General features: G+C 43.0%; 2 protein-coding genes across 2 annotated transcripts in view; one reads left to right on the top strand and one right to left on the bottom strand.

Moving 5' to 3' along the window:
• Positions 1–13,973, bottom strand: part of ankrd11 (ankyrin repeat domain 11) — a 112,972-nt gene extending 98,999 nt beyond the window's left edge. The window contains exon 1 of the mRNA XM_048262691.1: positions 13,578–13,973. The gene's annotated coding sequence lies outside the window, so the exon portion shown is untranslated. The remainder of the gene's footprint in view (positions 1–13,577) is intronic.
• A 2,424-nt stretch (positions 13,974–16,397) lies between these two features.
• On the top strand, positions 16,398–23,620 carry spg7 (SPG7 matrix AAA peptidase subunit, paraplegin). Its single transcript, XM_048262692.1, has 17 exons — positions 16,398–17,212; positions 17,424–17,520; positions 17,600–17,683; positions 17,784–18,025; positions 18,127–18,266; positions 18,456–18,558; positions 18,644–18,769; positions 18,863–19,025; positions 19,484–19,657; positions 20,015–20,139; positions 20,250–20,352; positions 20,573–20,683; positions 20,904–21,019; positions 21,521–21,677; positions 21,932–22,095; positions 22,306–22,383; positions 22,757–23,620. The coding sequence occupies exons 1-17, from the start codon at positions 16,967–16,969 to the stop codon at positions 22,964–22,966; spliced, it is 2,439 nt and encodes an 812-aa protein (XP_048118649.1). The 5' UTR covers positions 16,398–16,966; the 3' UTR covers positions 22,967–23,620.
• The last annotated feature ends 18 nt before the right edge of the window (positions 23,621–23,638 follow it).

The raw sequence follows: 23,638 nt of genomic DNA, 5'->3' as shown, positions 1-23,638 counted from the left end.
AACTAGCCCAGAGGAACAGAGAGGCCATTAGGAGAAGAGCACAAAAAAGACATTAACAGGTTCTTCTTTAACCAGTGCAAAAACATAATATATCCAGAATCAATTCAAAAGAGAATGCTTTAACCGAGGTGATGAGCAAACTCACTAATGAATCCGGCAATCTATTTCATTGATGCACCCTTTCCATTATGACGATCCGCTAACTCTTCTACTCACAACCAAAAGGCAAAAGTATTTCGTTATTTGAAATCATTAAAAAAAAAGCGCTGCACAGTGAAAAATAGAGTAGGATATCTCGTGTTTCAAGACAATTAAGTATTCAAAATAAAACAGTTGAACACAGTATACCTGGCTACAGCAACTCAATAATGTCTACAGGCCAAAGCCTGGAGAAGAAACCAAATGGAAATCTGGCCCAGACTTCTGAGCCCTCTAAACTAGGGACACATATGGACTGATGGCCAATATGCCATTATTTTCAAAATCACTTGATTTTAGTTTTTAATAGTCTGCAGCAGATGCTGTCAATATTTTTGTGCATGCAACCTTAACCCTATACTCAGTATCCCCAAATAGCTTAGCTTATGTCTACAAAACTGTTACCACCACCAAGCGTCACAATGCTTAACTATTCCAGCGGAAAAATGGCAAATCTTTAAGATAGTTCATTTGATTTTTTTTATTTCAGATCAGCCAGCTTTCAATACTGGCAATTCTTTTTTGTAGACTAATAGTTGAGAGTTTACTATGGGTATGGTTATGTTTGTGACAATCAAGACACTAACAACAATGCAAAGCATCTCAACTTCCATCTCAGCAGCTTCAACAGCTGAAGAGTACAAGCCCTGGTTTGCTCTCCCCCATCCTTGGTCCTCAAGCCATGGAGCTACGCCCCCCATAAACCAAACCACCAGTGTATGCTTCCAAATAATTTCCACTGTCCAGGTTCGTTCTGTAAATGCTGCAGGCTGCACAGAAAGGCGACTCCTCGCAATGGAATAGACGGAGCGACATCCATCTGTAGCCAGCCAGAGATCTGATGTAGCGTTTCAAATAGGAAATAAGGTAACAAAAAAGAAAATAAACGCACCCACGTCGTAGCCCTTGTACCGTTGCTACGGTGTTTTACAATAATGGCAGTATGAGAGAGCAAAGGAGAACAATCTGACGGTTTTACAAACATAACCCATTTGCGGTGCCGTGGAAGAGCCTAATGATACAACTGCAGGGCTGCCACGCCGAGGCCTGAGAGAATTGTGTCACAGGGAGAATGTAGCACAAGAGGGAAACATCCAAATGGAATGGAAATTAGACAGAGAGAGAGAGAGAGAGAGAGAGAGAGAGGGAGGGAGGGAGGGCTGCTAGAAAACCTCTGCAGGGTTTTTAGAGTGCCAGAGAAGAAGAGACTGAGCAGCAGACGAGCGTGCAAGATAGTAAAACAGAGCTCCCTGACAATTTCTGCCCGGAGAGAGAACCAGGTAATTTCATCTGAAATCCATGCATACATAATCAAACACACACACACACACACACACACACACACACACACACACACACACACACGTGACTCCTTTGCTCCCTGTCTCATACGACCATTGAACACGCACAAGCACACACACCAGAGTTAATTTTGACAACATAAAATTGGAAAGAGAAAATGGCCTTTCTTGACTATGACAGACATTAATGAGTAGCTCCTTGAACATAAGAGTAACAGCGAAGCTACACCAGGTGCGTAACTGAAGCGCCTGTTCAAGGGCGCCAAAAAATCCATTTTAGACGAAATGGTCTATTTTTTTTTTGAACGTCGCGTGCGCCATCACGTCTGGTGTAGCTACTTCCATTGATTATAGTCGAAGCTAATTGTTGCAGCAGACGCAACGCGAACGGAACACTTCAGTTACGTGCCTGGTGTAGCTCAGCCCTTAGGCTTTGAAATGACCACCAGTGTTAATGCCCATTACCCCCCCTAATTTGTGTACACCAGCACAAACCTTTGTACTAGCCAAACAATATAGACAGGCCTTCATAACTCAAAACTTTGTAAACTGTTCATCAAAAGTCAAACAAGCCATTGCCTCGGGAAAATGAACACTGAATTTTGTTGCAAATCTGGGGCCCCTTTTGGCAAATATCACACCCTGTGCGAAGACGTCCTACTCATCCAACCTACAGTCTGTCTGCTGTGCTGCAGCCAGCACATCTATGTGTTATGCAGTTTAATTAGTCTCAGAGTGACTCAGAAACAGAGAGGTGAGCAGTACCTGGAAACAGGCTAGAGGGGGTCTAGATGTGCCTGTTAGGCCTGTTCAAACCGTTACTGCAGCGCAGATGCACATGAGTCAGATTGACTCAGAGGGAAACCCAGAGACACGGTCGACTACAACGCCCCAACTTCCTCACTGCTCCACTTCCTCCGAGAGGCACACCGAGGTGCACGGGCTGCCGCAGCCCGCTCTGAGAAAGCACTCGTTCCCCTCGGACACAGAAGACAAAAGGTGAAAGACTGGTGCTCAGCAAGCCGCATGATTAGTGCAACAGGGTGGCCACGCAATAACACGTGGGTGCTATCTCAGTGTATGTGTGTGTATGACTTGTGTGAGTACGTCAAGACTGGCTGGCTGAATGCTGCTGCTGTGTCCAAAGAAGAGGTGTGTGTGTGTGTGTGTGTGGCCCTTGCAGTGACCCAGGCACCATCCTTTTAAATCTTCAAAGCTGTTGAACTCTCCAAAAATACCCAGCACACCCCAACTCGACCCACCCCGATACGCACATCTGAATTATTCATGATGTTAAACATCCATAATGCACAAGTGACTAGCTATAAATAGCTTTCAAATTTGGCCAGGCCACTGGTTAGCAGGCAGCACCCTAAAAGTGCCATGTCAGTGGAGGAGCCCGAATGGAACAGCTAGTTGCACCAACACACACACACACACACACACAGGAGCAGTAGCCTTTGCCTACGCTTGATGGATCTGCGTCATATCTAGACGAAATCTGTTTTCAAACAGTCTGCAGGAGGAGGCCTTTGAAATGAGACAATAAGTTCTGCTGTGACGTGTTTGGCTTGAGAAGGGGGCACTCGCCTTGGCCTTTGTGGTCGACCTCGTTCACTCACAGCGCGGAAGCGTTCAGCTGGGGCCTCAATATGTTTACCATTTTGCCCATCACACACCAACGGAGAAGCGCAGAAGTAGAAACATTAATGATTTAGGCCTAGCACGTGTGACTTAAATTATTTGTCTGAGCAGCCACAGACGACAGGATGGTTAGACAAAAAAAAAAAAAAAAAATGTAGGGCTGCTCTTCTGTGTGTAGCGTACATGAAAGGAGAGTCTATTTCTCGCGCACTCCTTCCTTCAAAGACTCTCTCAGTGCGGGCACGGCTTAAGCCTCTTCGTATTTCTGGCCACTAATGACTACATCTGTAAGCGAGAGAGAAGGAGGTGAAAAATCATGGGCGTGCATACCTAAAGAGGGGGGAAACCATCTCCTGCTCTGCCCCACATACAGCAGGGAAGGCAGTGCTTCTATAAAAAGCACCTTTTGTAACGTGGGACAGGCGGGATGAGTAGCCCTTATATTACAGAATGTGAGTGGGACAAAAGACGATGCAGACACACACATACAACATATGGGCAGGCGAACATACGTATGTACGCACAAACGCACGCACACACGAACGCACGCTTGCACGCAGACACACTGACACAGAGACAGGGCCGCAGATAAAATTCTCATGTCGTGGTGGTCTGAAATAGATGGCTGCTATTACAACAATACAAACATGAAACCTACATCCAAGCAGAGCAGTGTGGAAGATGCAAACAAGAAAAAGGCTCCACATTGCCCTTTTCCAAATCCTAAAGCTACCTTCCACAATCACTGGGTTTCTCTCAACATCTCCCTATTTTGATGCATTTTCATGCCTCCCTTCCCCCAACAGTCTGCAATGCCAGTCCTCCTTTTAAGCAGCATGTATAACATGCATCATGTATCATAACATGTATCACAACATGTATCGGCAATAGGGCTGTCACTTTACATTCGAAAATCGATTGCACAATCGATTGGACCAACCAACACAAGTTTCGAAAACTAAAATAGGGAATCGATTTTAACCAAATATGTACACTATTAATTTTAAACGAATTAAACAAATAAAAAGGATAGATGTAACAAAATTCACAAACAAGAATATAAGAATATAAAAGAATTCCGAAGTGCAGTAAGCATTGCGAAAGCTAAAAAGAAAATTCCCACCAATTTTATGCACCGGAAACAGCTGTTTCAATCAGCTGCTGTGCTGCTCCTGTTTTGCCAAAAAATGGAGCACAACGCGATCAATCTGTGCGACATGAGAGAGACGAGTGATCGGCCCTAATAACTTGAGTTCGATGTGGAAGTACTTCAGATTTTTGGTATATCAAACTATGGAGAAGAACAAAGCGGTAGGCTATGCAAACTGTGCAATCGAGTTCTACGTAGGCGAAATTTGTTTGACATTTCTAATCGTAAACACACACAGCTACGTTGAAGCCTGCAGTAATGTTTGTCACTGATGTAATGGCAGTCCACTCGGCTTATTGTTTTTCGAGAATGTTGCACTCCTGTCATTGTACACGAAACTTCACACCAATAAATCAGAAATATTGTTGGCTTGCGTCTACAAGCGCCCTCTTTACATTCGTCCTAATGCCTGTTAGTTGTTTGTGGATTGGCCTATATTTGGCGTTGAAAACGGAAACGTCTTTAGGTTTAAAAAAAAACGATTTTACAATCGATTCAATGAACACGTTTCAAAAATCGAAGAGGATCGGCAGAGAAGTCTTTGTGTAGTATTTTGGCTTTCTCCTTGAACACACCATGTTGGCGAGCACCCTCCAGCAAATCCAAGATGCGGCAAGCCATCTCCACATTGGATCAGCATGGGACAAAATCCATTTGTGAAAGGGAATAAACTACTCTTTGACCAGTTTATGCTCCGCCAGACCAGCACATTCCGTGGCTGTCCAGTTCGCTGCTGGGCAGAGGGAAATAGATAAATATACGTCTCGACGTAAATCTGGACTTGCCCAGATGAAGTGTCTTGGTCTGATTTGTAGACGTGAGGCGGCACTAGGCATGGTGGGGTAGGGCACCTGAAGGACGCGCTCTGGTCCAGGCCTCTGGAGAATCTGGCTGAGGCTTTAAATAGGCTCTGGTGGCAAATGTCTCTGTAGCTTCCTCCAACTCTAGTGCCCCATCGCCACTCTCATTCAGAGTGGAAAATTCTGGCAAGATCTGGGCTTGCTTACGTCGGCCAAGAATAGAATCACTCCGCACACTGGCAAAGGAGGGGTATGGAAAGTGGTTAAGACGACAAACTTAGTCTAAGTTTTACAAGCCAGACAAAAACATCAGGCCTCCAAAACCAGTAGCTTAAAGAGTAGCGCAATATCAAATGCCATGGTCAACAACCAACATTAACTCCCAAGTAAATAGCACAAACACTGCACTTGGTATCACCCAATGAGCTCACATCGCTCATATTGTGCTTACATGTGAATAACACAAACCCTGACCGACTATCACCATGTCCACCTTGCCATGCTATGGCAACACAACATAACAAGTACTTATTTACACAGTAGCCTATGTAACTTCCTCATATTTCTTCTAGCAATCGCTCCATGTCACATCAGATTCAAAATAAACATGCAGGCCGGCAGCGTGAGGCAGAGTTGGACACGAATGCTGGTACTGCTGGTCAAAAGGACGTGCTTAAAGGCTTTTGTGTGACAAGTACAGCACCATCATACAGCCAGTGCTCTAGCCTTGCCCCCTCAGTGTGTGTGTGTGTGTGTGTCCCTCTCCTCTCTTTTGGTCCTTTGCTTTTAGGTATGCTTTTCAGTCACGCATAGAGCACCCAGGCCAACCCATCTACCCCCCCCCTTCCTGTCAGTGCATTTCAATAGAAATGGGGCCGAGTGAATGGCTGCAGCTGCCCCATCAAAAGGACAGCAGCGGCACTCAGCTAGAGGCTCCCTGTGATTGAGATTCAGCCAAAGCAGCAGCGCCACCACCGCCACCACCACCACCACCAGCCCCCACCCTAGTCATCACAACCAGGAAGGAGGAGGGGTGGACAAAGACCAAGTTTGTGAGAGTGAGAGAGAGAGGGAGAGGGAGAAAGACAGAGAGAGAGGGAGAGAGTGCAGTATCATTACATAAATCCAAAATAACAACTTCTGAGAGCCTTGGTCTCGAGGAGAGATCACATGGCCCAGCCGGTCCTGTCCCAGTGAGGACTGGTATGGGAGGCTGATTGAGCAGGTCCTGTCTCAGTGAGGACTGGTACGGGAGGCTGATTGAGCAGGTCCTGTCCCAGTGAGGACTGGTATGGGAGGCTGATTGAGCAGGTCCTGTCTCAGTGAGGACTGGTACGGGAGGCTGATTGAGCAGGTCCTCTCTAAAACGCGGGGAGGGGGAGAATGAGAGCATGAATGCAAAGCTGAGGCCCTGTTGACTCCTGTTCTGACTGCAGGAGGCACAGACAGAGCAGTAAACAGCACAGATGTCCTTCTGGCCATAGCTGTGGCCACCTGTCTACGCAGTTAAAAAAAAAAGAAAGAGGGACAGTGAGTAAAAGAAAGAAAGACAAAAAGGGTGAGGGTGGGGGGTCTCTCTCTCTCTCTCTCTCTCTCTCTCTCTGCTGGAGGAAGGGAAGACATGTCCATGACAACACTGCAACGCAATTCCATTCCCCCGTCCCTAAAGGCACAGAGCTTAAACCAGGCTTCCCTCCTGCCTCATCAAAATACCAACTGTTGTGCAGGGGATATGAGCCACACACACACAGTCTTCCTCTGATTCCCCACGTTCACAAACAGCTGCCCAGCCCACATCCAACGCCATGTTACGCTTTATGTCATCTACAATTAAAACAAAGTCAGCAAATATGTGAACATAGTCATATAAGCTTAGTGATGTCACCTTTCTTGTTACAGAGTTCTTTGTGAGGTCCAAAGAATCCCAAGCTCTAGTCTAGTTACTTGCACAAGGGCAGAGCTTTAAAAGGCGTTCTGCTTCAAGAGCACCTCAGAGGGGAGAGATCAAAAGGGACCAGGGAGTAACGGCACACAGTTAAATTTGCAGAAGAGGCAAAGGAGTGAACATTGCCTTTGCTTTGATGCTCAAGGCGAGGAAGGAAAAAAAAAAATATATAGCCCAATAATAAAAACCATTTTATCAGCCCGACTGGAACCAAGCCCTACTGGTTGCTGGATGATGGATGAGCGAGAAAACCTTATATATTACTTTTGAAAAATACTGAAAATTTACCAGTAAATAAACAACCATAAGGGCGAATGGGAACTGGACTTCATTCGGCCCTCTGTGATGTAGGAGTACGTGGCTTGCAGAATGGGGGGAGGATAGGCTGGATTTCAAAAGGGGTTTAAACGGCATTTGACTGTGTAAGGAGATTGGGTGGGGGTGGGGTGAGCAGCAGCTATAAAAGATTTACACCTCAGGAGAGAGAAGCTTGGTCACAGAGAGAGGGAGAAAGAGGAGAGAGAGAGAGAGAGAGAGAGAGAGAGAGAGAGAGAGAGAGAGAGAGAGAGAGAGAGAGAGAGAGAGAGAGAGAGAGAGAGAGAGAGAGAGAGAGAGAGAGAGAGAGAGAGAGAGAAAGATGGCACAGAGAGGCTGTTCCTGTTTACAGGCTCGTCAGCCCTCGAGCCTCGGCTCTGCGGAGGTGGATGAGGGAGGAGAGCAGCAGCGTGTCAAACGCTGCCCAACAGCTAGTGGAGGCTCTCTGCTGCGGCTGCACTAGCCTACTACTTTGGCTGTCACCCTCACCGCCCTGTCTTTCTAATTACAGCCACTAAAGTCACACACAGGTTACTTCAGTCCTCCTCACAACGCTGCCATGGCATTAACAGCAGCTAGCATCCTCAGGGCCAGGCCAAGTCAGGCTAGCTCTGAATGGGTGTTGCATGTGAACTGTGATCACAGTCACAGGGGTGCCAGTCCACCACTATCCCGTGTTCCCCCATTCATGTATGGCACAGTTAATAGTCAGTAGATTTACATGACGTTAAAGCAAAATGAATTACTGTGCTGGGGTGCGTTTCCCAAAAGCATAGTTGTTAACTAAGTTAGCAACTTTGTTGGTTGCAATGCAATTTCCCATTGCCAACCAAGTAGCTAACAGGTTAGCAACTATGCTTTTGGGAAAAGCACCCCTGGTCTGACAAAAAACAGATTTTTTTAAATACATGTAAACATGTTAGTCCGGCTGAAATTGCACTACAGATAATGCTCTGGCACACCCAGATAATGCGCTGGGAGTTGAATTACTCTTGCATACGTGTGCATGCATGCTCAACAATTCCCTCCCCAGGACCACACGGCAGCAATGTCTGCCCCTCCCATGCTTATATACTGGGACATGAACAGTAGTCCAATTAAATGGCCTAGCCGAGCTATAACCGTAGCTCAACTTAACTATGCATGTAAACATACTGATTGCTGGCAAACCTTCTGGAGGCACAAAAAAGCCTCACTTAGCCTCACGGTGCAGTGAAGACTGTGTGACTGTGGTCAGGTAAGCTTCTCACCCCCCTGACAAAAACATCAGGTCTTAACCTGCCCATACATACCCTGTGTGGTGAAGAGAAAGAGTAAACACGCGACCACACAAGCCTTTCAGAAGAGAAGGGAAAAAAAAACATCTAGGCCTAGTTAGAGGTGCTAGAGTAACTCCTCAGCAAAGGTAGAGACACTTCCAAGTCTCATTAAAACTGTTGTTGTGCAGACCTGCATGGCTACTGCAGCTCTAGCAAGGCTCAAAAACAGGAAGAGGATTTGGATGTGGCCAGACATCCTCAGAGGACCTGCCGCGGAGCTAGTCATTTAAATATACCCTGCTGATGTGGCACAGGCAGATTATGCAAGTGTCTCTTCTCACGACTCGAGGTCTTGCACAAACTTTGAAAGCTGGTGCACAGGTGTAGGCTAGTCCTACTTTCTGGCATGTATTTGTTTCGTTCACTGTTATCTTGAAACTTTGCACTTGGTTAAACTCTGAGAAATTCATGCTGCTAGTGACCTTTGGTCCAAATCCTATTGCCAGTGTATGGGGTCAGCTCTGTAATAACAGTAGTAAAACTGTTCTTGCAAAACTAGTAGAGAAGAGGTCCATTGTCATAGCCATAATTAAAAATGAAAGCATTTCCTCTTTATCCCACTTCCCACCAAGGCTTTTCAGTTGAGAGTTTGCAGACTAATCTAAACGATAACAGAGTGGAGATATAGTCTGGAAACAAAAAACTGACTCACCAACCGAAGCCAACATAGGCAATGCCATTAGTGGCTCTCCAAGATGGCATATGATAAACTAGCCGAGCACAAACATCAGTTAGGTTACAGTTCATCACACAAACTACATTGAATTTCTTTCAGACTTCAAATTACATCACCCCATTCACAAACCTGAGAAGATAATCCCACAAAATGTGCCTTTCCTCACACCTGTTGGAACAGCATGTTGCACTACTTTATTGTACAGCTTCCACTATCCAAATCTGTAAGTAGCCAAAGCCGTACCACGGACCTGGCCTCCATTTAATGTTAGTGAATGTTGTGTGTGATGTCTGTATGCTACTGAGACCTTGAATTTCCCCTTGGGGATCAATAAAGTATCTATCTAAGCCATGCAAGGCCAAAGGCACACCAGGACTGGTAAGTGCAAACCCAGTGTTTCCCCTACAGTGTATTTAACAGCGGCGCAGCGCCACCGCTGGATTTTCAGCGCCGCTGCAACATAATATCACGAGATTCACTTAACACACTGTAAAAGCACAACGGCCAACGTCATCTCGAAATTGTTTTCTGAAAGTCTTGAGTAAGTTAAGTGCATCAAATCCGCACTTAGCCTCTCATTATTCAGGACATATATGCGGCATGATGTGTCAGGTGATTACAAGCCCAAAGACAAGTCTGCGCGCCCATATGGCTAGCCTACGCTCTGAACACGGTTACATTGTTTAGCTATCCGACTGATGGGGTCTTGCTCGCCACAGTGTAGCCTATGGTGTCATCGCTCACTTGTAGGTTACACAATAAATAGCCTACTTATAGGCCTGGTGACAATAAAAAATGATATTAGTTATATTTCATCACGGCTGTTTGTATGCCGTGAATTCGCTTGTAGCCTATGCCATATGTTAAGCTTGAGCAATTCCTCTGATCCAAAGCCTGCTTTGACACATTGACACTAATGTGAAACATGCATCCTCCTCTCCTAGCCTACATCAAATAAAAGAAACCAATTCATGATTACCTAAATGAATTTAACATGGGGGGAAAAAAGTTTGTTGCGATTTAGCCTACTGTTGTGATGCGGTACTTTCTGCTGATTGGATTTACATCCGGTGTCGCCAACTCTGAGAACTCTTGTTCGCTGACAATTTTATCCAGAGAGCTGATTTCCCAAAGATGAGCCTCCATCAACATTCAACGACAAATTATTAAAACGTAAGTAATGCAATAGAGTAAACCAATGTGCTACAAGGTGTATGGTCTTAACGCTAATTGTAGCCTAGACTTGTAACGTTAGCGAGGGCTACATGTAATGTTTGCATGGGAAAGCTAGGCTAACACAGTCTAGGCCTGTTTAAACTTTCTGATAGTTAAAGGAAATATGAGCATATGTTGGCATATACGTATAGCCTAAATTCTGTCCACTTAGCTATAATAGGCTATCACAAACAGACCTTTTCTACGTTTGCGGCATTATGAGCCTACATTCTTTCTTATCAGAAAGACGTGTTCTCATAACTTCAGCGTTCTCTTGACGGTGAGATCTAACGGTGCGACTTCAATCAAGTAGCCTAGGTCCTTTTCGAAGTTAATTGTGAGTGAGTTGTATGGTAACTGTGGGAGTGATGTAGAAGAAAAGTGAGTATTTACTTTTTTATACGTGGGTTTGTTGTTTTGGGACTGAGAGAGACTACAAGGAGAGCATCTGGCTACGTGCATGCGTGTCAGCATTAATGGCCCCCCAACAATTCAATTCAATTACCAAAGAGCCTTAGAGATGTTCTTTGAAAAGCCCAGAAAAATTAAGTGCTCGCAGATTGGGTGTGGCCTTTGCCATTAAGACAAATTTAAATAAATTGTAAATAATCTTTTTCTGGGTTGTGCCATTTCATTTTTCTTCTATCATTTTTAACCAATAATGTAAAAGAAAGCTGAAAATGTCCACAAAAGAAACACGAAGGTATGATATAAAAAAATAAAAATAAATAAAAAAATAAAAAAAATAAAAAATAATAATAAATGCGCAACATTTATGCCCCCCCAAGTAATAGCACCGCTGCTGGAAAAATTTCTAGGGGAAACACTGAAACCCTATTTCAGCCATGCTACAGGCTAGTTGGGTATGTGCTGACTTGGCTGAAGGCACCACTCCATTCAGAGTCAGGCTATACAAATGGGGAACGCAGAACAGGAGAGCACGGAGAACCTCCAGGTCCCAATAACATAGCAGATGACCCTTGACCTCCATGCTAACGCCATTTCCTGCCTCTCTTTTTTTGCAACAGAAGGGATAGTGAGAAGGTCCATCTTAGGGATGATGAGAACCAGACACAGGGCAAGGGTTACAGGGCAGGCACTGGGCTCTTGCAAAACTCAAGCTCCATGGCACAGAGAGATGTTGCAAGCCACCCTAAAGACTTAAAAGTGAAAACTCTATCTGGAACTGCTCACAGTGTGTGACTGCAAAACATGAGAATGGGGGCAGGATGTGAAAACGAGGGGGGGTGGGGGGGTGAGATCTTCTGCGCAACAATTAAACAAATACAACAAAAAAGACATAAGAGAGGCCTCCATCTTATTGCACTGCTGCATTTGCACCCAGTTGTAAGGCAAACACTTGAAGTAAGCTGCTCTAGCAATATCTGCAAAGCAATACAGCAGGCAGGCAGGCATGCTGCAGTGTTTTCCCCAGCACCGCTACTGCACCAACAGCACCTAGGCACAAGCCTTCCTTCAGAGCACAGGCCATCTGATTGCACACAAGCAAGCTATCTTGCTCCCTTTCGCTCTGCATCACTCTCGAACCCACGGGACGAGAATTGTGTCTAAGCAGTACAAGAGTCCAATTATTTCAAAATTGCAGAGCCTCAGCCTACCTATATACGTAATGGCACATCTTTGATAGACACAAAAAGCACAAGATGTTCATGGTGAAACCTGATGTTTAACGTAACACAATTTGGTACAGAGAGGGAACTACAACATGGATGGTGTCCTTCAACTTTCTTTAATGTTCCTACGCCATGAACACCTTAGCAGCACATGACCATTCTGTCCCTGTTCCAATGTTCGTGAAGATGAAAGGTCCGGCAATGTTACAGCACTAAAACAACTCGAGAGAGGAACATTACCGAAGATAACGGGAAAGTGTGTAAAGGTAATGAAAGGGTCTGTTTTCTAAAGACCAACTTGATGCAAGAACGAAAAAATTGAGGTGCGTTTCCATTCCCATGCCACGGCTTATGTTGGTCCTTCAAAACAAACCAATCTGGTCACTATTTCACCAAATAATATTATAACCGTGTATTAAAACCCAATTCATTAGGTAAATGTAAATATGTGTATGTATCTATGTTTCAGCGTACCGCTGATGAACGTATGGATTTCAAGAAAATGCAAATACCAAAGCATAGCCTATTTCACTAGAATCAAACGTGGTATCACTATGACCATTCTAAAGACTTGGCTAGTTCACGGGAGATCTTCACATTGAAATGTTGGAGTATCTTAAAATTCAAGTAGTTAAGTATAATCACTTGAGTGTCGTCATAGATTAGGTCTAGGCCTACTTGCATTTTAAGTTACAGAATCAACAAATGTTGTTTGTAGATAAACTAGCGGACAAGGAAAACCAGGCTAACCATAAATAAAAAAAAAAAAAGAGCTTGCTTACTTGCTAGCTACCTAGACTACACAGATAATCTATATTTACGGATTCCAAAGATTGTTCCTTTTAAATTATGGTTTATTAACGCTATACATCAACCACTGCAAGTTCACATACATTATGCATAACATTAACCCCATATTAAAATGGGGCTATACTCGTACATGGACAAAATCAATGAGAAGCTGCAGAGTAAGTCTATTTCTAGCTGGGTTAACGTTACACAGCTGCTAACGTTAACGTTAGTTACCATTCATCAACAGCAACAATGTTCAAATAACGTTAGATTTCACATTAAAGGATCATATTAAATGACACCAACTGATTACACAAAATAAAGCATTTTCACCTCAATATCCTATAACCGTCTCTTGTCAGACGGAATTGGCAAATGTTGCAACTAAACTCTTCCAAGACTGGAATTGAACACTACAATGTTTGCTACCTCGATAGCAATAACATACAATTAAACAACTTAACCCTAGCTAGCGTACAATTAGCCAACAAGCTAGCAGGCTAGCTAGCTTCCCTTTAATTTGCTACGCAGGCTTATATTTGGTTGTTGTGGAGCAGGTAAGTGAAGAACTACAAAAGTATGCCTTACCTTCGATCAAAAATGAACTACATCTACAAGTTTATACTTCACATTCCTCTCCGATGCTTGTTTTTCCCATTTGGGGCCTTCTCAGTAAGCTGCCGTCCAGGGACATCCGACAAGAACGGCACACATTTCAGTCCACAGTCACACCAAGCAAGGCTAGCGAGCTAGCACCTTGACTAGCTGGCTAGCTAAATCCTGAAAACCCCAAGCGATGAAAATATCTTCCAAGATTCCAACAGATGTATTATCAGAGCGAGTGTGTCCCCTCCATCGCTACTAAAGAAGCACCACAAACAAAACTGTTGCACAATTTTAATGTAAGGCTTGCTGCTTTGATTTAAAGAAATGTATAACCGAGTTTCGGCTTAATCCTCTCTGACCAACTCCTTGCGAACCGTTTCCAAGCGGCCTTTGACTTTAGCTTCGATGCTGACGAAAATGGAACAAACAGAGAGAGACGCAAAATCTGATTGGCTGTTGAATATGGGTGGTTACAAAAATGACGCCATTGTGAATCGAGTTATGTAGAGGTTAGGTTGGAAATTTTCATTATCCATACTACAGGTTTAGCTAAACAAATGCTTTGTATTTAGTCACTTGTATAAAACAATAAGTTAACAAAATTGATAGATTATTTTTTTTCATCAGATGGCAGCCAGTGTCATTTGGAGCAACGTCTCGATAATGAAAGACAAAATGTGATTGGTTAAGATTTAGAGCGCAGGGTATTTTCAGTTCGCATTGGTCATTTTAGGTGTTTGTCTGTGTGACATCACAAATTGTTTTTATTTTGCTTTTCATCAATATACATTGACAACTCTTCTCAGAATGTCCAGTATTTACCTTCGGATTCTCTTCTCATTCTTTATATTCTGATGGTAATGATGCAGTATAGCCTACTTCTACAGTAGTTCCATGCAAATGTCATCTTTCAACATACAATCAGTCCTGTCTCTTAGGTTTTGTGTGTAATATCTGTTAAAGCATGTCATTTGAGAGGAGATAGCTCGAAAATTATCATTTTGCAATTACTTTCTTATTTTTCTATAGCCTATTACGGACATAGCCTGTATCGGCCTACTCTCTTCAAATGCCTAACAAATAGGCTATTGGGGTATTCCAAATAGGCTTGATTTCCTGTTTAAGTTAACTTAAAGTAAGTACACCTCACAATAAAAGAATGAAGGAAAATTAAGCCATCTGGATTCTACTTTTTGGAGGTTTACCATAACTAACCCTGATTTGGTAAATTAACCTCTGCTTAGAACTTGACAAACTGCACAAACAAATGATCACAATTAACCATAATATTGTATTAAATGATCATGCAAAGTAGAGTTTGTTTTCTAAACCTTGTCATGAAACGTAAACATCACATGAACACTGGGGTTGGACAATAGCTCCACCTGCTGGTACCTTTAAAAGCAGCTCTTGCCAATTTGTCATTACATTTTTAATCTTTTAAAACCTCTGCATTGAGATTGACACTAATGTGGTCCGCAGATGAGACAAGTTTTGGGGAATTCAATCAATATTGTCTGATGCCTTTCATTATTTCGTTTAATTTATGGTGATTTTTTTCTTCCACGGTTTGTAAGTCACCTACCATATTGACATATTACAACTTTCTTTTAGATAGATAGATAGATAGATAGATAGATAGATAGATATGTTATTGATCCCCAGGGAAAATTCAAGGTCTCAGTAGCATATAGACAACACACACACATTCACTAACAGCAGAAAAAGTAATTAAAAGTATATAATATAAAAACACAACTAAGCAATAAGGACAGTAGAAGATAAAGAATATACTAAATATACTAAAATACAAATTATACTAACTAACACTTAATCTAAATCAATTCTAAAAACAGTATCCACATAGTGGTGATTAATCAATCAAGAGGCACTTGCAATGACTGAGGCAGGGACTGAGCCTGTGATTCTCTGTTCATAGTAAGGTAAGGTAAGGTGCTCTGTGTGAGTGAGTGTCATGGTGATAGTGCAATGGTGATAGTGGTCATGGTGATAGTGCAAATGAGTAAGTCCAACAGTGCAACAGTGCAAGGATAGAGTGTATATATCTATATATATAACTATTTTAAGAAAATTAATTTGTTTGAAACTAATATGACATTTGCAGAAGACAAAAAAAAATAGTAGAGGTTAGATCATCTTCGCCGGTTGAGGACACTGTGGCTATGACACTTTCAACCCCTAAAGGATTCTATATGGAGTCACAGTAAAGTGAAAGCAAAATAATTCAAAACCACTGTAGGCCTAGTTGCAAAACATTGGGGTCACCGATCGTAAAAGGTGAGGCAGTGAAGGTGAACAGATCTTGAATATAATAAAATAGATTTTGCTTAGAGAATGCAATCAGTCACTCAATAGGCCTACATATTATAGCCTACCATCATTTCTGTAGCCTACCATTCAGCATTCATCCATTGATACAAAACAATATCCTTCATATGTTACTGTAAGCCTACACCCATTATTTTTGTTGTAGGCCTATAGGACAATAGCGCTACTTCTGTTTCAAGTGGGCAAGTTGTTGATGTGCTGTTTAGTTCCTGTGATCATCCGTAATCTTCGTTTAAAACAACATTCAATAATAATACAATATAATAACACTTTACTAGTACACAACACTTTGACTACTGGCGATACAGAAAGATTGTCACTACTGTAAAATGTTAATGGGCTACGTTGCTCCAGGATCAAAACATAAAAAATAAATATATTGCGTCAACACTCCGCGCGAGGGTTACTGTTTCTTCGCGCAGTGGTGATGACGTCATGAACGTTTTCCTCATCCACCATTTTAGTACTATATGGAGTTTAGTTGCTGGTACACATTTCTTACTGTAGGCAGTTTAATTTTTACCCACAGCAACGTTGTTGATGCAAATGTAAGCTGCTTTGCAAGGAATCAATTTACAGTAGTGTTTCTACTGGGAGACTGAGAAGCCAAACATTTTCAAGGCAGGGATTATCAAGATATTGCAAGTGGACAGAGATCTGAAACTGCTGAAGGTTGAGAAATTGCTTAGCTTTAACCAGCGCGATGCCCTTGGAATAACCAAGAGTTGTTCTCACGTGTAATTGCGACAAGAGGTGTATCATTTGCTGTTACAACATCTTTGGTTGTTGAGTAAGGGCCAGTTTACAGTCTGACAGCACAGGCGGCTAGCTAACAAGGATTGGAGCTAGGCCTATGTTGTCTTGATAGCAAGGACAATGATATTAGTACACATAGACTGTCAACAAATAAAATTACAAAAATTATATTTTAATTGGCTTGTTCTACATGCCGTCATCGTCTAGGTTATGTACGCGACAACTGTTTCAACGATCTAGTTAGGTAACATTAGCGTGAAGTTGCAATGGCTGCGTTACTTTTGCAACGTTATAGCAAGTCATGGAACGTTAAGCATATCAAAGGAAGTCAAGTTTGGACATTAATATCTCGTCACAGAAACGGCGCCTCAGGAAATCTTGACAATGTCGCTAGTAGAATTATTCACCGAAAGCTGGAATCGTGTTCTGGTTGCAAAGAGCTGTTGAAACCTAAGTTAGGTGTGATATTACCTCCACAAACGAATCGTGATTTTAAATCACTTCATACCAAGGTAAGAGATTATCCAATGTTTTTAATAAAAGTTTTTTTTAATGTGGTACTTAGTCAGTCCACTTGCACTCTGTTTTTAACCCAACCATTTGTGCTGTGACTTCTGTGTGGAGATATAAGAGGCTAGCCTATTCACTGCTCACTTTGAATTGCATATTGAACGTAATTGCCAGTCTAACGATTGTTTTTTAAACCATTTACTTGTTATGTAGCTCAACACACCGTTGTATCCAAGAATCCTAGGGCTCACCAGGACATTGCATGAAAATCAACAGATACTGAACCAAGGTGGATTATGGAAGATATTAGGTGAGTGTCCATGGTAGCTATACTGAATGCAATGGTGGTAGAGAACATAATACTCAGTGTAACAAACATCTGTTGCCAGGCGGCCTCCATTACTTTAGCACCTCTCAGTCACGTAAAGAGAAGAAAGATGGAGGCAAGGGCAAGACTCCTGAAGAAGATGAAGGTATCAGTTGGTTTGAGGTGTCCTTTCAATTTCACAGTAATGAATAGGCTATATGGGTGTTCTGCTTCATCTGTGCTTTGTTATCTCATCAACTCCTTAGAGGAGAAGAAACGTCGAGAGCAAGAGGACCAAATGTATCGCGAGCGCCTGCGAACCCTCTTTATCATCGCACTCATCATGAGTGTCCTTAATTCCATCAACACTAGCGGGGGAAACATCTCCTGGAACGACTTTGTGCACGAGATGCTGGCAAAGGGAGAAGTGTCTCGCGTGCAGGTGGTTCCTGAGAGTGACATTGTGGAGATTTTCCTCCACCCTGGAGCAGTCATCTTTGGAAGACCCGTATGTTGGCCGATTATGTCATTAAGTCAAGATGCCTTTCAGAACTTGTGACATTCATTCACCAAGTGCTTGAGTACTGATGTGGTTGCTTCTCTTTGCAGAGGCTGGCCCTGATGTATCGCATGCAGGTGGCCAACATCGACAAGTTTGAGGAGAAGCTACGTGCAGCTGAGGAGGAGCTCAACGTTGATGCCAAAGACAGAATCCCAGTTTCATACAGACGCACTGGTTTCTTTGGAAAGTGAGTGGATTCTTCTTACAGCATATAAAACGGAATGACCCCTGTGGTTATGGAATATGCCCCATCTGTAACATTTTGTTTGATTTTAACAAGTTAAATACCTGGCTATAATAAGGTGGAGAATATCTAAAACTCTGAATCAATTTGACATATATGTAAACTCTTTCACCACTGTGTATTTTGTCATAGTGCACTGTATGCGCTTGGCATGGCTGCTATTGGGGTGGCCATCCTCTGGTACATCTTCCGACTTGCAGGCATGGGAGGCAGAGAAGGAGGCTTCAGTGCTTTTGTGAGTTTCTCTCGATTCAAGCGAGTCATCAGAACACGCACATTCCCCTCGTTAATGTGGCATTCTCCTTTTCTCTCTGTAACAGAATCAGCTAAAAATGGCCAAGTTCACTATTGTGGATGGTAAATCTGGAAAGGGGGTCAGCTTCAAGGATGTTGCAGGGATGCATGAAGCAAAGATGGAAGTAAAAGAGTTTGTTGACTATTTAAAGGTGAGGGCAAGTGTGAAGTTCGAGAGTTTCATCTTTTTACCATAACATCCCTGACAATAGCCTTTTTTTCTGACAAGGGGCTCTTATTTTTAGAACCCAGACAGGTACCTCCAGCTGGGGGCCAAGGTCCCCAAGGGCTCCTTGCTGTTGGGGCCTCCAGGATGTGGGAAGACCCTACTGGCAAAGGCAGTGGCAACCGAAGCTCAAGTGCCTTTCCTTGCCATGGCAGGGTCTGAATTTGTTGAAGTCATTGGAGGTGAGATGGTGAATTTTATGCTTTCAGATTAACTGATATCTGATTTGTTGTAAAAACCTGCTCTGCCCAGTGAATAGGTCCAAATGACATAGTTCTGGTTTGTAGCATTGCGTATGCTACATACCAGCGTGGCGTTTCAGAGCGCCTATGTCATCACGCCATGAAGCTCCACGCATGGAGAGAACCTATGTGCAGATCTATGTTATTGGTGAAAACTGAACAGCTGTGAATTTGTCGTCTTCAGTACCGTTCAGTGTAGATTTAGAACTACTTAATAATAAAAATGAACTGAACTCATTAACTTGCTGCTCTATTGTAATTGTGTTTCTTTTATCTGTATGTCACTGCCTACTCTTCTGGTAAAGATGAAGTGATGTGAATTAAATGCTTTATGTTGACCATTTCAACTGTGTTTCTTCTGAGAGTTTGGATAGACGCTCATGTATGTTTGTGATTAGGTCTCGGTGCTGCCAGAGTCCGAAGTTTGTTTAAAGAGGCGCGCGCCCGGGCCCCCTGTATCGTCTACATAGATGAGATTGATGCTGTAGGAAAGAAACGCTCCACCAATATGTCCGGCTTCTCCAACACCGAGGAAGAGCAAACGCTTAATCAGTTACTAGTCGAGATGGACGGTAAGATCAGGGCTCTAGTGGAGGCTGAACGCACACAAGTGCCATTTACACTCCTCCTGTAGTTGTGAAATTGTGTCTATGTACCTATAAATAGCATTAAGGCTACACACAGTTTAGTGCTTATAAGAACTGGTGATACAAGCATGGGGCAATAACCTCCACTGTTTCCGAACCTGTTTTGAATGTTTTATCCGGTAGCCTATGATGTGGTCCACCTCAGTGATGACAAAATTTGAGTTAGTTTACCCACCTCTTTTTTTTTACCACTACACACCTGGGTAAGATGGAGAGACATTGCAGTGAAGGGAGACTGATGCATCACTCAATTCTTCCAACCAACAAATGTCTTTCTTATAGGAATGGGAACCACAGATCATGTGATTGTTTTGGCCTCCACAAACCGGGCAGACATTTTGGATAATGCACTTATGAGACCCGGGAGATTAGACAGACATATTTTCATTGACCTCCCCACCTTACAGGTACATGAGTGTTTAAATCTAATTTCGTCTACCTACTGCAAAGACCTGTGTGTTGTGGTATTTTTAAGGTGGGCGTTGATTGCTTGGTGTTTGCTATACTCATTCTTCAGGAGAGGAAGGAGATCTTTGAGCAGCACTTGAAGATCCTCAAGCTCACCCAGCCGGCCAACTTCTACTCCCTGCGCCTGGCTGAGCTCACCCCCGGCTTCAGTGGTGAGTTAGAGGCCCTATCCCACATGCTCAAACATGCTCTTATCCACCCTGATTGCATTATATTGTCATTGTTTATAATTAACACTTCAAAGATGGCATGTCTTCCACATTGATTATTCACACAAATCCTAGTTAAACATAGCATTCGTCATGTCATGCCTATATAATTCCACTGAACATCTAAAAAGACATTGTTTTGATATGTTGGCTTGTATCTCAGGTGCCGACATTGCCAACATCTGTAATGAGGCTGCCTTACACGCTGCCAGAGAAGGATACAAGTCCATAGACACGTTCAACTTTGAGTATGCAGTGGAGAGGGTCATTGCAGGTAATAGACAACATTACAGCGTTGGCTTTGTCTGTAGCATGCGTTTTACAAGACACCTACTTAAATGGATTGTAATATAGGGTGTATTTTATAGAGCTGTAAAATATCTTATGTCTTTCTTATCTAAAAACTGCATTCTATTTTCCATCTCTCCATTGTACTGTGCTGGCATACTTTTATGACCCACTGAGTATCCTTTGTTTCTGCTGTGTGTGTTCAGGAAGTGTAAAGAAAAGTAAGATCCTATCCAAAGAGGAGCAGAGAGTGGTTGCTTTTCATGAGTCTGGTCATGCTTTGGTTGGGTGGCTGCTTGAACATACCGAGGCAGTCATGAAGGTGAACAAACAAACTACTCTCTGTACACAGGGTTCCCATAGGTCCTTGAAATCCTTGAAAGTTTGTGAATTTGAAAAAATAAAGGCCCTGGAAAGTTTTTGAAAATGGACATAAATGTGTATAGGTCATTGAAAGTGCTTAAATATGATGAAAGTAGCATTCAATATGCTACAATTTTCAAACGCACAAGCAAGATTGCCAATTTGTCCTGAATCATCTGTTTGGACATCACCAAAAGTGAACTACTGTACCACCAACTGAATTAGTGCCACATTGATAAATTACACCTCGTTCACGTCTCGTGTCTTGTTCGGCCGTGTGTGGGTCCTTGAATTTGAGAGGCGAGGACCGGGAAATCCCTTGAATTTGACATCGAGGAAAGGGTGGGAACCCTGTGTACAGATAAATACAGATTGTAAATGTGTAATGTATGCTTCAAGGTAACTTCACTGTGAAAATGTACAGTATTATGTATTTTTTTGTGTACGGCATGTTTTTCAGGTGTCCATTGCCCCCAGGACCAATGCTGCCCTGGGGTTTGCCCAGATCCTGCCCAGGGACCAGTACCTCTTCACCAAAGAGCAGCTGTGTGAGCGGATGTGCATGGCACTGGGTGGGCGAGCATCTGAGGCCATCACATTCAACAAAGTCACCACAGGTGGAGCTCGCATGGAACCACTGGGAAACACTCATAACACACACATCACCTCATTCATACACACACACACACACACACACACACACTCAAAATCACACTCTCTCTCTCACAAACACCACAGGCGAGTAAAAGGCTTGATTCTTGCCAACAACCTTAGGATATGCTGATTTCAATGTCAAACCACGTGTGTTTGTCTATACATAGCAATATTCATCATCCATCACTCAGAGCTATATGTGTTTGCCCTGTGTCAGGTGCCCAGGATGACCTGAGGAAGGTAACACGGGTGGCCTACTCAATGGTGAAGCAGTACGGCATGTCCCCTAGTGTGGGTCAGGTGTCTTTCCCGGACTCGGAGGAGCAGGGAGCCATTGGGCGCAGGCCCTTCAGCCAGGGCCTCGCGGAGCAGATGGACCACGTGAGTCATCATGGTCTCCATTAGCAACAGCTAACTCACTCAAATGGAATGATGCCAAATGTATAACTAAAACTTGAACAATCTGTAATCAGTAGTACTCTTTACTATATATTGATTAGTATTCAAATATAGTAATTGTTTACGCTTTTGAATAAATTGCCATTTGTTCTTGTATGCATTCTTGTGTGCAATTTTTAATTGGTATATCAGGAGGCTCAAATGCTCGTGGCTCGTGCATACAGACAGACAGAAAAGCTGCTTCTGGACAACAGGGATAAACTCATAGTGGTGAGTCTGCCATCTTAAAGTGTAGGAAGTGTTGCTCTCAATCAAAAGTTTCAAACTTGTTAACTAACGTAAATAGACCCTAGGTTGGTTTTACTCCGGAGTTACACTTTAACTCAGTGGCTCTGGATTTTATCATTATTATTGTACAATAGAAAACACTGCATAAACAGTGAGAAAAATAATCTATAACGTATTTAGTATACATATTTCCACTGCCACACATACAAAGGATTCCGATTATCCAGAGATCATATATCAAATTCACACATTTAATATTCATCACTTTCTTCTCTGTTGCATTCTCTCTCTTGTTTTGTTTTTCTCTGTCGCATTCATCTGTCATCCGTCCGTCCGTTCCCTGCGACCTTATCAGCTGGCCAACACATTGCTGGAGCGTGAAGTAGTGAACTATGAGGACATTGAGGCTCTGCTCGGCCCCCCACCACATGGGCCCAAGAAGATGATCGCCCCACAGACGTGGCTCGAGGCCGAGAAGGACAAGCAGGACACTGGGGAGGACGAGCCTCGCCGGCCCCAACCACCTCCCAGGAAGGATGGCGAAGAGGACTACAACCTCGCGTGAACTCTGTCTAGGGGCCTACCCCAAGGCACAGGACTGGCTTCATGGTGCTAGAGATGTTCCGTAGATAGTCACTTTTTTTATGTTGCCAGCCGACATACTCTGATTGCAGTGAACTGATCTTGAAGTTGAACGTTTCTTTGCAGATAGTTTTTTTGCGACTGAAAAAGAACAAAGATAAGGTTCCTACCGTACTGTATGCTGAACTGAATGAATGGAGTGGAAAATAATTATAACTATGTCTGTTTTAATTGAATGTAATGGGCAATGTTTGTACAGGAACCGTTGTTTGTACAGAGAAGGGACGAGAGAAGAGAATGCAATAAAATTCACAAATTAGCCAAATATGGTCCTGAAAGGATTAAGCTCCTTTGTAGAGATTACACAGCCATTCCATGGTTTCAATATTCAGGTTTATGTTTTTCCTAACTGTCTGTTACCTGTAAAGAATGAGATCCCTGCTGCATTCAGATATTCCAAGTACCATAGGAAAGAAATATAGTCACTGTGGGTGCCAAGTGCTTTCAGTACGAGGAACATGAGGAAAAACTTATTCAGATTTGGCTGCAGACCACTGGTAGGCTAATGCAACCATATTGCGCCCAGATCAAACAAAGCTGTATAATGTGTGTGTTCAAATAAATCCTATTAAGTGTAGTGTTTAGTTGATGAATG

The sequence above is a fragment of the Alosa alosa genome, chromosome 14 (genome assembly GCF_017589495.1).
Source record: "Alosa alosa isolate M-15738 ecotype Scorff River chromosome 14, AALO_Geno_1.1, whole genome shotgun sequence".
NCBI lineage: Eukaryota > Metazoa > Chordata > Actinopteri > Clupeiformes > Clupeidae > Alosa > Alosa alosa.
This window is presented reverse-complemented; position numbering and strand designations above follow the sequence as displayed.